Raw genomic sequence first — 16,101 nt, 5'->3', positions numbered from 1 at the left:
CAACAGCAGGTCATTATAGTAGGGGTTATATGAGTCGCCCCGTTCATTCAACTCTTCCAGCAGCCAGTGGTATTCCAGCTCCTCCTAGACCCCAAGAGCCTTATTATGCACCTCCAGTATCTAGTGCGCCTCTTGATTCTGTCCTTCCTGCACGTACCGAGGCTGTTGCCTCTGATTCTATCATTACATGTATTATACTAGTTTGTCATAGATATGCATCGGTTCTATTTGATCCAGGCTCTAATTACTCTTATGTGTCTTCTTATTTTGCTCTGCATTTGGGTGTACCTCGTGATTCTTTGAGTTCCCCTATTTATGTTTCTACACCTGTAGGAGATTTTCTTGTTGTGGACCGTGTTTATCGGTCGTGTTTGGTTGCTCTTTGTGGTTTTGAGACCAGAGCCAATTTATTGTTGCTTAGCATGGTAGATTTTGATATTATCTTGGGCATGTGCTGGTTGTCGCCCCATTATGCTATTCTTGATTGTCACGCCAAAATGGTGATGCTAGCTATGCTAGGTGTACAACGTGTTGAGTAGAGTGGTACTTTAGATCACACTCCCAGTAGAGTTATTTCTTACCTTAAGGCTTAGCGTATGGTTGAGAAGGGGTGTGACGCATATCTAGATTATGTGAGAGATGCTAGTATTGATACCCCTTCAGTTGATTCAGTCCTAGTAGTACGGGATTTTACTGATGTGTTCTAGCTGATCTTCCGGGCATGCCGCCCGATAGAGATATTGATTTTGACATTGACCTGTTTCTAGGAACTCAACCTATTTCTGTTCCTCCGTATCGTATGGCTCCTCCTGAGTTGAAGGAGTTGAAGGATCAGTTACATGAATTGCTTGATAAGGGGTTTATTAGGCCAAGTGTATCACCTTGGGATACTCCTGTCTTGTTTGTGAAGAAGAAGGATGGTTCTATGCATATGTGCATTGATTATTGCCAGTTGAACAAAGTTACAGTGAAGAACCGTTATCCTTTGCCTCATATTGATAATCTGTTTGACCAGCCTCAGGGCGCACGAGTGTTTTCTAAGATTGACTTGCGCTCAGGTTACCATCAGTTGAAGATTCGAGAGCCAGATATCCCGAATACTGCTTTCAAGACTCGGTATGGTCCTTACAAGTTCCTTGTTATGTCATTTGGGCTGACCAATGCCCAACAGCCTTCATGCATTTGATGCATAGTGTGTTCCGGTCGTACCTTGACTCGTTCGTCATTGTCATTATTGATGATATTATGATGTATTCCCGGAGTCGGGAAGATCATGAGCAACACCTGAGGACAATGCTTCAGACCTTGAGAGAAAAGAAATTATATGCTAAGTTCTCAAAATGTGAGTTTTGGTTGGATTTCGTGGCATTCTTAGGCCACGTGGTGTCGAGTGAGGGTATTCAGGTAGATCCAAAGAAAGTAGAGGCAGTGCAGAGTTGGCCCTGCCCATCCTCAACTACATAAATCCGTAGTTTTCTTGGCTTGGCAGGTTACTATCGTCATTTTATGGAGGGGTTTTCATCGATTGCAGCCCCTATGACCGGGCTGACCCAGAAGGGTGCTCCGTACTAGTGGACGGAAGAGTGTGAGGCGAGATTTCAGAAGCTCAAGACAACTTTGACTACAACCCCAGTTTTGATATTGCCTAAAAATTTGGGGTATTATACTATCTATTGTGATGCCTAGAGGATTGGCTTTGGAGTGGTATTGATGCAGGGCGGTAGGGGGATTGCGTACGTGTCCAGACAGTTGAAGGTGTACGAGAAGAATTATCCTGTCCATGACCTTGAGTTAGCTGCCATTGTTCACGCCTAGAAGATCTGGCGTCATTATTTGTACGGTGTGCCTTATGAGATTTACACCGACCATCGAAGTTTACAACATCTGTTCAAGCAGAAGAATATTAATTTGTACCAGAGGAGGTGGTTAGAATTGCTAAAGGACTATGATATCACTATTTGTACCACCAGGGCAAGGCCAATGGTAGCCGGTGCCTTGAGTCGCCGGGCAGAGAGTTTGGGCAGTTTGGCTTATTTACCAGCATCGGAGAGACCTATGGTGATGGATGTTCAGGCCGTAGCCAGCCAGTTTGTGAGATTTGATCTTTCGGATCCCAGTTGTCATGCCCTGAACCATGGTCTAGGCATAACACGACACTCAGTGCCTGAGTGTATATGACCGAGCGAACCAACTGTATGGCTGGATCAACATGTGGTATAACTATGAGCTAGAGGTAAATATAAACATGAAAATCTACTAAAGAGTCTGACTGAAATATCATAGGTGAGGAAAATACTAAAAGGTTTGCAAGTATAAACAAGTAGTCGACAAGGCTAACACATGAAAGCCTGCTAATATCTGACTGACTGGGTTATAGTATACGAAGCATCTAAAGAACACTGAAAATGCTAACTGTTTACCGGGACAAGGTCCCCAGTATACCTTATTAACTGAAATACTATAATGACTAAAACAAAAGAGATATAAGGCCCCGAAAGACTGGGGCTCACTAATAGCTGATACGAGATGTCCTAGCAAACAGAGTCGTCAACCTGAAAATCGTTACCTGCATCGCGAGATACAGGCCCCGGGCAAAAAGGGAAATCAGTACATTTGAGTTGAACTAGTATGTAAAACAGTTGAAGAAAAGAACTGTAAATACTGAAACTAAAACTGAACTGCTAGCTGATAAACTGATAACTGAAAAGGAAGTAAGGATATGAATACTCCCTCTTCCGAATGATGAACAACCTGTTTCTCGGAATATGAAACTGCGGCCTTAGGCCATATATATATATATATATGCACAACTGTAGCCTCGGGCCCAAGTATACGTATACATAACTGTGGCCTCAGGCCCAATGATACATAATGCATAAACTGCGGCCTTAGGCCAAAATACAGGTGTTCAACATTCAAGAATATAAAATCAGGAACTGAGAATCATATTACAATACATGATACTGAAATAATGATCCATACCGAGTTACATGATATTGGAATAGTGAATAGGATTAGACTGAGATGAGTATTCATAATAATTTGATTTGTCATAACTGAAACTCATAGAATATCGAATGATTATGAGACTATGCCATCTAGAGAATCGAAGTTCTACTACTATTCAGGGAACTAAGGCATAGTTACTTTCTGAGGAAACTGGTAATGGTCACGATGAATGGGACGTAGGGAGAATCATAGACATTCCCAACGTAAAGAGTTAGCCTTACATACCTTAACTTCCTGCCCTTGAGCGTAATCCGACGTTTGTCAAGCCTTTCAACTTTAATTTATAGCAATACAAGTCAAAGGGTTTCCATATTAGCTATGGTGCTCATGTTTTGGTCACTTAAGCATTTTATCAAATACTTGGTGAAAATAAAGCTTCATAGTCCTTATTAATGGTGTCTCTACACCCAACAACCTATTCTCTTATTCCTAGATAAATTCTAAAGTCTCAAATGATTATAATCAATATTATTCTTCATCACCCATAAGGTAAACAACACCCTTAACCAATAATCAATACTCAACACCCCAACCCTATAATCGTTCATGCTTTTCTATCAGACCCATCAACTCATATCTCATGAACAAGGGTTTGTAATCGTTAAACCAATGCTAGAATCAATTAGAGGTGAAGATATTACCTTTTTGAAGCTCAAACCCTTTGAATTTGAGTTCTAGGCTTTCTTCTCTCAACAATGATGTCCCAATCGAATATCTGATGATATGGAGGGATTACCCATGTTAGTAAGATGTTTAGAAATTGCAATTAACTTAGAATCACCATTAAAACTTACCTTGGGTGGTGGAGGTACCCTTAAGAAGTTAGGTTTTTGAGAGCCTTCCTTTCTAGACCAAGTTTTTATGTTTTGGGGATGTGGGGGACGAAATAAGGCTAAAACAACGACTTCCCAAGTCTTCCACCGCATCCCAGTTGGCGCGAACGTGATCCCAACTACGGTAAATCGCTGGGACACTGCCTCATCACCGCGGTCGCGGTAAAAATGCGGCAGGACCCTGGTGGTTACACACCATTCTGTAAAACGGGCATAACCTTTTGCATAGAGCTCTATTTGGGCTCCACAATATATCATTCGAAAGCTATTTCAAAGGCCTACAACTTTCCTACTTTTAGTGTTTCGAAACTCCTTACACATTTTCACTAAACCCTACTGGAAGATAGACCTTCTGCAAACTTAGTCGATTTTGTCAAATATTATGAACCTCACTTTCCATCTTGATTTTGAAACAACTATTTTCACCCATAATCATCTCAATGGGATTTCACATGTTCAAAATATATCCTTACTACTCCTTTAACTCATTCATACCTAAGCCGAATTTTATGGGGTGTTATATTATCTCCCCATTGGAATTATTCGTCCTCGAATGATGGTCCTGGCTGCAACTACGACTATCTATGGACATTAAACGGGTGCGATGAAGATATGAGAATACTGAAATATCATGAATACATGTATATCAAACTGGACGAGCACGTGATCACTAAATACTAAGCTGAGTAAATACTGAAGGACATGAAGATTATAATATAAGACCTGAACGGAAAGGTTAATTACCTTCCACATTTTTCTTTTGCTCTTCAAAGAGATAGGGATATCTGGACTTCATGTCCTCCTCGACTTCCTATGTAGCCTTTTCAACCTTTTGATTCCTCCAAAGCACTTTTACTAAAGCAATTTCCTTAGTTCTGAGCTTGCGCATTTGATGATCAAGAATAGCCATTGGAATTTCTTCGTAAGACAGGCTGTCTTTAACCCCTATAACCTCTGTAGGAACCACAAGTGACGGGTCTCCCAGGAATTTCTTCAACAAGGACACATGAAACACTGGGTGTACAGCAGCTAGTTCTTGCAGTAATTCTAACTCATAAGCCACATGTCCGATCCTTCGCAGGATTCTATATGGACCAATAAAGCGGGGACTAAGTTTCCCCTTCTTCCCAAATCTCATAATGCCTTTCATGGGCGATACTTTCAGAAAAACCCAATCATCAACTTGGAACTCTATGTCTCTACGCCACACGTCCGAATAGGACTTTTGGCGACTTTGAGCCGTCTTCAAATGCCTCTATATCAAGTTGACTTTCTCCATAGCCTGATAGACCAAATCGGGTCCTAACAACTTCGCTTCTCCGACTTCAAACCAACCAATTGGTGATCTACACCTTCGCCCATACAGAGCGTCGTACGGTGCCATCTTGATACTAGAGTGATATCTGTTATTATAAGCAAACTCAATAAGAGGTAGATGATCGTCCCTATTACCTTTAAAATCAATAACACACGCCCTCAACATATCCACAAAAGTTTGAATGGTGCGCTCCGCCTGACCATCTATCCGAGGATGAAAAGTGGTGCTGAGGTTCACCCTTGTGCCCATTCCCTTCTAAAAGGATTTCCAAAAGTTTGTTGTGAACTGAGCACCACGATCTGAGATAATGGACAAAGGAGTCCCATGCAATCGGACAATTTCTTTGATATACAACTTGGCATAATCCTCGGCCGTATCTATAGTCTTCACTGGCAAGAAGTGAGCTGACTTGGTAAGTCGGTCTACAATCACCCAACTCAAATCATGCTTCTGGAGCGAGTGAGGTAGACCTGTTATGAAGTCCATGTTTATCATTTCCCATTTCCAAACGGGAATTTCTAGATTCTGAGTTAAAACCCCAGGTCTCTGGTGTTCGACTTACACCTGCTAACAATTTGGACACTTAGCCACGAAGTCTGCTATATTCTTTTTCATATCGTTCCACCAATAAACTTCCTTAAGATCATGATACATCTTTATGGAACCTGGGTGAATAGAATACCTGGAATTGTGGGCTTTTGACATTATTCGCTCTCTGAGCCCATCTACGTCTGGAACGCATAGTCTACCTCTGTATCTCAAAGTAACATCATCTCCCCCTTGGTCAAAAGTCATAGTCTTGTGTTTGTGAATTCCTTCCTTCACCTGCAATAAGTAGGGATCACTTAACTGTTTTTCTTTTACTTCGGCTACTAAAGAGGATTCAGCCCTATTCTGGAGAACAACGCCGCCATCTTTGGAGTCCAAAAGTCAAACTCCTAAATTTGCTAAGCGGTGGACTTCCTTCATCATAGTTTGCTCGTCTGCCTAAACATGAGCTAAGCTTCCCATAGAACGCCGATTGAGAGAATCGACTACAACGTTTGCCTTCCCCAGATGATAGAGGATATCAACATCATAATCTGTAAGTATTTCGAGCCACCTCCTCTGACGTAGATTTAATTATCTTTGATTGAAGATGTACTGGAGACTCTTGTGATCTGTAAAAATGTCAACATGTACCCCATACAAATAATGGCGCCAGATCTTAAGCGCAAACATCACAGCTGCTAATTCAAGATCATGAGTCGGATAATTCTTCTCGTGAGCCTTGAGTTGCCTTGACGCGTAGGCTATGACTTTACCATGCTGCATTAATACACACCCAAGACCAACCCCTGAAGCATCACAATAAACAACGAAACCTTCGGTTCATTTCGGTAGTGTCAGGAATGGAGCTGAATTCAACCTCTTCTTTAACTCCTAAAAACATTTCTCGCACGCATCCGACCATTGAAACTTGACTTTCTTCTAAGTTAATCTAGTCAAAGGGGACGAGATAGATGAAAATCCCTCTACGAAATGCCAATAATAGCCTGCTAGACCCAAGAAACTTCTTATATCAGATACTGAGGTGGGTCTAGGCCAATTCTTCACTGCCTCTATTTTCTGAGAGTCCACCTTCACTCCTTCCCCTGAGATGACATGGCCCAAAAACTCTACTGATTTCAACCAGAATTCACACTTAGAAAATTTTACATATAGCTTGTGATCCATACAGAGCTTCGTACGGTGCCATCTTGATACTAGAGTGATAGTTGTTATTATAAGCAAACTCAATGAGAGGTAGATGATCGTCCCAATTACCTTTAAAACCAATAACATACGCCCTCACTATATCCTCAAGAGTCTGAATGACGCGCTCTGCCTGGCCATCTGTCTAAGGATGAAAAGCGGTGCTGAGGTTCACCCTTGTGCCCAATCCCTTCTGAAAGGATTTCCAAAAGTTTGTTGTGAACTGAGCACCACGATCTGAGATAATGGACAAAGGAGTCCCATGCAATTGGACAATTTCTTTGATATATAACTTGGCATAATCCTCGGCCGAATCTGTAGTCTTTATTGGCAAGAAGTGAGCTGACTTGGTAAGTAGGTCTACAATCACCCAAATCGAATCATGCTTCTGGAACGAGCGAGGTAGACATGTTATGAAGTCCATGTTTATCATTTCCCATTTCCAAACGAGAATTTCTATATTTTGAGTTAAACCGACAGGTCTCTGGTGTTCGACTTTCACCTACTGTCAATTTGGACACTTAGCCACGAAGTCTGCTATATTCTTTTTCATAACATTCCACCAATAAACCTCCTTAAGATCATGATACATCTTTGTGGGGTGAATAGAATACCTGGAATTGTGGGCTTTTGACATTATTCGCTCTCTGAGCCCATCTACGTCTGGAATGCATAATCTTCCTCTGTATCTCAAAGTACTATCATCGCCCCTTGTTCAAAAGCCATAGTCTTGTGTTTGTGAATTCCTTCCTTCAGCTGCAATAAGTAGGGATCACTTAACTATTTTTCTTTAACTTCAGTTACTAAGGAGGATTCAACCCTGTTCTGGAGGACAACACCACCATCTTAGAAGTCCAAAAGTCGAACTCCTAGACTTGCTAAGTGGCGGGATTCATTCATCATAGTTCGCTTGTCTGCCTCAACATGAGTTAAGCTTCCCATAGAATGCCGATTGAGAGCATCGGCTACAACATTTGCCTTCCCCGGATGATAGAGGATATCAACATCATAATCTTTAAGTAATTCGAGCCACCTCCTCTAACGTAGATTTAATTCTCTTTAATTGAAGATGTATGGAGACTCTTGTGATCTGTAAAAATGTTAACATTTACCCCATACAAATAATGGCGCCAGATCTTAAGCGCAAACATCACAGCTGCTAATTCAAGATCATGAGTCGGATAATTCTTCTCGTGAGCCTTGAGTTGCCTTGACGCGTAGGCTATGACTTTACCATGTTGCATTAATACACACCTAAGACCAACCCCTGAAGCATCACAATAAACAACGAACCCTTCGGTTCCTTTCGGTAGTGTCAGGACTGGAGCTGAAGTCAACCTCTTCTTTAACTCCTCAAAACTTTTCTCGCATGCGTTCGACCATTGAAACTTGAATTTCTTTTGAGTTAATCTAGTCAAAGGGTACGAGATAGAAGAAAATACCTCTACGAAATGCCTATAATATCCTACTTGTTACACCCCACAATATTACATCAATATTACGTCCTGCGGTATTTCATTACGATGATGTTGCACCTTATAGTATTGTACGTTGAATTTGTCGTAAGGTAATTGACATCAATCAAAAGAAAAGATCATTTGGAGATTATAAGGCTCATGCTATTTCAAACAAGTGATGAGTAAATTCGTGAAGGAGAGAGATGAAGCAAGTCAAAGAAAATGATTTTTTGTCCAAGTTTGGCATGTTGAGATAAAATACGAGCCGAACGTCAATACCCGATATTTACGGACTAGTACCTTACAAGGTACCATATGACCATGATAGTGGGATATATAATGTGTATTAAAAATAAGTAGAATTTTAAGTAATTTGGGATTATTAATAATTATGCGGGTAGCGGGAGACTACCTAGTTGATTATTGGATAAAGTTTAAATTGCCCAATAAAAGGATTACGTGGCAGCTAAGGAGGGTAAAGAAGTGAATGCAAAAGTTGGGGGGAAACACGTATTTCATTCATTATCTATACATGCTACAAGTGTATTAAAAAATGTGTTGGCATCAGATTATAAAGAAAGACATGATTGACTCATGCAAGGATTAAGTTGTTTCTTACAAAAATTTATATGACTTCCCTAACTTTCCATTTGAAGTTACATACTTTCTGAAACTATGAATGTATATACACACAACAACAGCGTAAATTCCCAAGTGATAATATGATACAAACATAGATATATTGTTGTATATCAAGGGAGAATGTAAGATTTCGTTGAAAAGACTTCTGTGTAGAGGTATATTGAACGAGTTGAGCTCTTGAGCAACTGGGACAAGACCAGGTATGTTAACACTATCCCTTCTATCCTTTTGGCATGATCCATATGATACGAACGAAACGTGCAAATGCACAAATTCCATAAATGACTCTATTCATAGAAGTATTAGAGATATCTATGTTCTTGAATTTGCATGTGTCATAATATATTATCAGCTGGTATATGATGATGATGTTGCCCACAGTAGCTGAAATATGATTCAAACGGCGTTATATACGCGTATATATGTAAATATGATTCAAAAAGCATTATATACGCATATATATGTAAATATATGTATATGGGATATGGGAAAATGTTATGGTGTTATATACGAACCACCACCTGATCAGCTGGTATATGATGATGATGTTGCCACAGTGGCTGAAATATGATTCAAACAGCGTTATATACGCGTCTTATGTAAATATGATTCAATAGGCGTTATATACGCGTATATATGTATGTATATATATATATATATGGGATATGAGAAATATATATATATATATATATGGGATATGAGAAAGGTTATAGCATTATATATACACCCCTACCTGATCAGTTGGTATACGATGATGATTTTGCCCACAATGGCCGATATGATATGATGAGATGCCCTCATAGGCTGATGATGTTATGAAACATGTACCTATGTACGACATGACATTCATACGCATATGCATGACGTTAAAAGTAATTTATGATTTACAAAATTATTCAGACTTACAGGTTGAGTCATGTACTCTATATGTCTTCCATGTCTCTTATGTATTTATTTATATGCCTTACATACTCGGTACATTATTCGTACTGACGTCCCTTTTGCCTGGGGACACTGTGTTTCATGCCCGCAGGTCCCGATAGACAGGTCGAGAGCCCTCTAATTAGTCTATCAGCTCAGCGGAAGATGTTGGTGCGCTCCATCTGCTTAGGAATTGCTTGTTTGGTTTGTATGATTTAGACGTGTATTGTTTGGTATGGCGGGACTCTGTCCCGACCTTTATGACATTTATGTCTCTTAGAGGCTTGTAGACATATGTCCAATATGTGAAATATTCTACAGCCTTGTTTGCCTATATTTGAGTTTATAAATGATTATGTTAGCCTACTAGGCCCGTATGTCATGTGTATATAATGATGTAATAAGAAAGATACGTTACGTTAGTACTCAGTCGAGTAAGGTACCGGGTGCCCGTTACGGCCCATCGGTTTGGGTCGTGACACTGCTTTACCCAAGAAACTTCTTATATCGGATACTGAGGTGGGTCTAGGCCAATTCTTCATTACCTCTATTTTCTGAGAGTCCACCTTCACTCCTTCCCCTGAGATGACATGGCCCAAAAATGCTACTGATTTCAACCAGAAATCACACTTAGAAGATGTCATCAATAAACACGATAACAAACAAATCAAGATAAGGCTTGAAGACCCTATTCATAAGGTCCATGAAAGCTGCTGGTGCATTTGTTAAACCGAATGACATTAACAAAAATTCGAAATGCCCATATCGAGTCCTAAAAGATGTTTTAGGAATATCAACTTCCTTAACTTTAACTGATGGTATCCCGATCTGAGGTCAATCTTGGAATAACACTGGGCACCCTGAAGTTGATCAAATAAATCATCTATTCTGGGAAGAGGGTACTTGTTCTTGATGGTGACTTTATTCAACTGACGATAGTCAATGCACATACGCAAAGACCCATCCTTCTTTCAGACAAACAAGACCGGTGCACCCCAAGGTGAGACACTTGGCCTTATAAATCCCTTATCTAGAAGATCTTTTAACTGGACTTATAACTCTTTCAACTCTGCTAGAGCCATTCTGTAAGGCAGAATAGATATCGGCTTAGTGCCTTGAAATAGATCAATTCCAAAGTCAATCTCTCTATCGGGAGGGATTCCAGGGAGATCTTCGGGAAACACTTCTGGAAACTCATTTACAATTGGTACCGATTGGAGATCTACATCATTAACTCGAACCAGGTGATAGATATATCCCTTGGAGATCATTTTTCTGGATTTAAGATAGGAAATAAACCTACCCCTAGGTGTTACTACATCACCCTTCCATTCTAAGACCGGTTCACCAGGAAATTCAAAACTTACTATTTTGGTTCTACAACCCACTGTGGTATAACAGGACTCTAATCAATCCATGCCCATGATTACATCGAAGTCTACCATCTCCAATTCTATTAAGTCTGCTGCAATAAGATGATGATGCACTTTGACTGGACATCCCCTATAGATACACCTTGCTGTAACTGATTCTCCAACTGGAGTGGACACTTCAAAGGGTTCACATAATGTTTCTGGTTCTATCCCAAATTTCTTTGCAATATATGGGGTTACATAAGATAGGGTGTACCCCGGATCTATAAGAGCATAAACATCAAAAGTGAATATTGTTAGCATACCTGTGACAACATCTCCACGAGCCTCTGTATCCTGATGGTCTGCTAGCGCATACAAGCGGTTTCGACTACTGCCTGCATTATTAGACTTTGCTGCACCGCGCCCTTGTTGTGCTTGAGAGTTATGATGGGTTGCTGAATTAGTGGACTGAGCTGCCTTGCCTCCATTATTCTGCTTTGCCGTTGGACAATCCCTCAAGAAGTGGCCCTGCTGACCGCACCCAAAGCAACCATTTATGCCCAAACGACACAACCCTGGGTGCCTCTTACCACATGTGTTACAAATAGGGTAACCAGGGACTATGTAGCCCACACTAGCCTATGACTGTAAGTCTGCCGTTCTGAAATAATAGTTTTTCTTGTTAAACTTTGACCTCTGAACCGGTGTACTAGCTGAAGATGGGATAGGTCCTGATTTTGATTTCTTGAAAAACTGGTGATTGCCTCATGTTTGAGATCCCCCATGGTTGAAATTTCCTACAGACTTAGCTCTCTTGCTGAATTCCCTCTCCTTCTCTCTCCATAGCCGTTATTCTTCCTTCAACCTATCTTCATTCCCTTGAGCAAAGGCAACCATCCTAGTGATGGTCATGTCATTATTCTGAGTAGCTATATTAGCATTAGCAAGCAAATCATCTGAAAGCCCCAACACAAACCGCCTAACTCTGGCCCTCATATCACGTACCATTTCCAGAGCATACTTGGCCAGAGAGATGAACTTGAGGTAGGACTCATTCACACTCATATTATTCTGTCTGAGTCTCTCAAACTCCAAAGCCTTAGCTTCCAAGACCTCAATGGGTATAAAGTGCTCAAGAATGCATCAGCAAACTCTTTCCAAGTTGCATGATCCGCATCCTCCCCTCGGGACTCTTCCCATATATCATACCAAGTGTTGGCAACATCCTTCAGCTGGTATGCAGCAAGCTCTACTACCTCACTGTCCATAACATGCATCACTCGAAATATCTTCTGAACCTCATCAATGAAGTTTTGCGGATCCTCATCCTTTTTGGAGCCTGTGAAGACGAGAGGTTTCATGTTGAGGAATTCTCTAGACCTGGAACTACCCGTCCCATGAACATCACTTGTTCCCTGCCTTTGAGCCTGAGTAGCAACAATCTGGGTGAGCAATTGGATAGCTCCCCTGACATCCATGTCTAAAGCACTAGTCACTGAGCCCGGTGCAACCCCCTAGGCCGAAGTGTCCTCCTCCTGAGTAGCGTTAGTTTTGGCCTCCTGGCTAGTAGCTGAGGCCCTGCTGGTGTACTTTCCTTTTGCTGGCATTCTTCTGAAATACGCAATTTGCACAGCTTAGAAATATTCCTGAAAACATATCTAACTGCACGATCTAGAGTATGAAATAAATGGAACAATCTTAGATGTCTTGGTGGTCAACTATTTACATGTGTGCGCCCGCACACACACATAAAAGAGACCCCACTGACCATGGCTTCATAGACTCCCTAGGACTCTTGAACCTAGGGCTCTGATACCAAGCTTTGTCACGCCCTGAACCATGGTTTGGGTGTAACACGACACTCGGTGCCTGACTACATGTGATCGAGCGAACCAACTGTATGGCTGGATCAACATGCGGTATAACTATGAGCTAGAGGTAAATATAAAACATGAAAATCTACTAAAGGGTCTGACTGAAATATCATAGATACGGAAAATACTAAAAAGGTCTGCAAGTATAAACAAGTAGTCGACAAGGCTAACACATGAAAGCCTGCTAATATCTGACTGACTGGGTTATAGTCTACGAAGCCTCTAAAGAACACTGGAAGTGCTAACTGTTTACCGGGACAAGGTCCTCGGTATACCTTATTAACTGAAATACTATAATGACTAAAACTAAAGACAGATAAGGCCCCGAAAGACTGGGGCTCACCAATAGCTGATACGAGATGTCTTAGCAAGTAGAATCGTCAACCTGAAAATCGTTACCTGCATCGCGATATGCAGGCCCGATCAAAAGGGACGTCAGTACATTTGAATTGCACTGGTATGTAAAATAGCTGAAGAAAAAAAATTGTAAATACTGAAACTTAAACTAAACTGCTAGCTGATAAACTGATAACTAAACAAGGAAGTAAGGATATGAATACTCCCTCTTTCGAATGATGAACAACCTGTTTCTCTGAATATGAAATTGCGGCCTCAAGACCAATATATATATATATATATATATATATATATATGCACAACTGCGGCCTCGGGACCAAGTATACGTATACATAACTGCGGCCTCAGGCCCAAAGTTGCATAAAGCATAAACTGCAGCCTTAGGACCAAATACATGTGTTCAACATTCAAGAATGTAAAATCAAGAACTGAGAATCATATTACAATACATGATACTAAAATAATGAGCCATACCGAGATACATGATACTGGAATAGTGAATAGGATTAGACTGAGATGAGTATTCATAATAAGTTGATTTGTCATAACTGAAACTCATAGAATATCGAATGATTATGAGACTATTCCATCTAGAGAATCGAAGTTCTACTACTATTCAGGGAACTAAGGCATAAATACTTTCTGAGGAAACTGGTAATGATCATGATGAATGGGACGTAGGGAGAATCATAGACATTCCCAATGAAAAGACTTAGCCTTACATACCTTAACTTCCTTCCCTTGAGCGTAATGCAATGTTTGTCAACCCTTTCAACTTTAATCTATAGCAATACAAGTCAAAGGGTTTCCATATTAGCTATGGTGCCCATGTTTTGGTCACTTAAGTATTTTATCAAACACTTGGTGAGAAAAAAGCTTCATTGTCCTTATTAATGGTGTCTCTACACCCAACAACCCATTCTCTTGTTCCTAGATAAATTCTAAAGTCTCAAATGATTATAATCAACATTATTCTTCATCACCCATAAGGTAAACAATACATTTAACCAATAATCAACACTCAACACCCCAACCCTATAATCGTTCATGCTTTTCTATCAAACCCATCAACTCATATCTCATGAACTAGGGTTTATAATCATTAAACCAATGCTAGAATCAATTAGAGGGTGAAGACATTACCTTTTTGAAGTTCAAACCTTTTAAATTCGAGTTCTGGGCTTCCTTCTCTCAACAATGATGTCCCAATCGAATATCTAATGATATGGAGGGTTTAACCATGTTAGTAAGATGTTGGTAAATTACAACTAACTTAGAATCGCTATTAAAACTTACCTTGGGTGGTGGAGGGACCTTAAGGAGTTAGGTTCTTGAGAGCCTTCCTTTCTAGAACAAGTTTTTATTTTTTAGGGCTATGGGGGAAAAAATAAGGCTAAAAGAATGACTTCCCAAGTCATCTACCGCATCCCAGTTGGCGCGACTGTGGTCCCGACCGCGGTAAATCGCTGGGACACTGCCTCACCACCACGGTCGCGGTAAAAATGCGGCAGGACCGTGGTGATTACACACCATTCTATAAAACGGGCATAACCATTTGCATAGACCTCTATTTGGGCTCCATAATATATCGTTCGAAAGCTATTTCAAAGGCCCACAACTTTTATGCTTTGAGTGTTTCCAAATTCCTTACACATTTTCACTAAACCCTACTGGAAGACAGACCTTCTGCAAACTTAGTCGATTTTGTCTAATCTTATGCACCTCACTTTCCATCTTGATTTTGAAACAACTATTTTCACCCATAATCATCCCGATGGGACTTCACATGTTCAAAATATATCCTTACTACTCCTTTAACTCATTCATACCTAAGCCGAATTTTACGGGGTGTTACATTATCTTCCCTTGGAATCATTCGTCCTTGAATAATGGTCCTGGCTGCAACTACGACTATCTATGGACATTAAACGGGTGTGATGGAGATATGAGAATACTGAAATATCATGAATACATATATATCAAACTGGACGAGCACGTGATCACTAAATACTAAGCTGAGTAAATACTGAAGGACATGGAAATTATAATATAAGACCTGAACGGAAAGGTTAATTACCTTCCACATTTTTCTTTTGCTCTTCAAAGAGATGGGGATATCTGGACTTCATGTCCTCCTCGACTTCCCATGTAGCCTCTTCAACCTTTTAATTCCTCCAAAGTACTTTTATTGAAGCAATTTCCTTAGTTCTGAACTTGCGGATTTGACGATCAAGAATAGCCACTGGAATTTCTTCGTAAGACATGCTGTCTTTAACCCCTATAACCTCTGTAGGAACCACAAGTGACGGGCTCCCATGAATTTATTCAACATGGACACATGAAACACTGAGGGTACAACAACTAGTTCTTGTGGCAATTCTAACTTATAAGCCACCTGTCTGATCCTTCATAGGATTCTATATGGACTAATATAGCGGGGACTAAGTTTCCCCTCCTTCCCAAATCTCATAATGCCTTTCATGGGCGATACTTTCAGAAACACTCAATCATCAACTTGGAACTCTAAGTCTCTACGCCGCATGTCCGAATAAGACTTTTGGCGACTTTGAGCCGTCTTCAAATGCCTCTGTATCAAGTTGA

The 16,101-nt window shown here is 40.5% G+C and overlaps 1 protein-coding gene across 1 annotated transcript; it reads right to left on the bottom strand.

Annotated features, from left to right (window-relative positions):
- Positions 1-4,653: 4,653 nt before the first annotated feature.
- On the bottom strand, positions 4,654-4,992 carry LOC104232944 (uncharacterized). The gene has a single exon (XM_070152456.1). It carries the CDS (start codon positions 4,990-4,992, stop codon positions 4,654-4,656), a length of 339 nt encoding a protein of 112 aa, XP_070008557.1.
- Between the last annotated feature and the right edge of the window lie 11,109 nt (positions 4,993-16,101).

Source organism: Nicotiana sylvestris, chromosome 7 (assembly GCF_000393655.2).
Source record: "Nicotiana sylvestris chromosome 7, ASM39365v2, whole genome shotgun sequence".
Classification (NCBI taxonomy): Eukaryota; Viridiplantae; Streptophyta; class Magnoliopsida; order Solanales; family Solanaceae; genus Nicotiana; species Nicotiana sylvestris.
The sequence above is the reverse complement of the archived record's forward strand: the minus strand, read 5'-3'. Positions and strand labels throughout refer to the sequence as shown.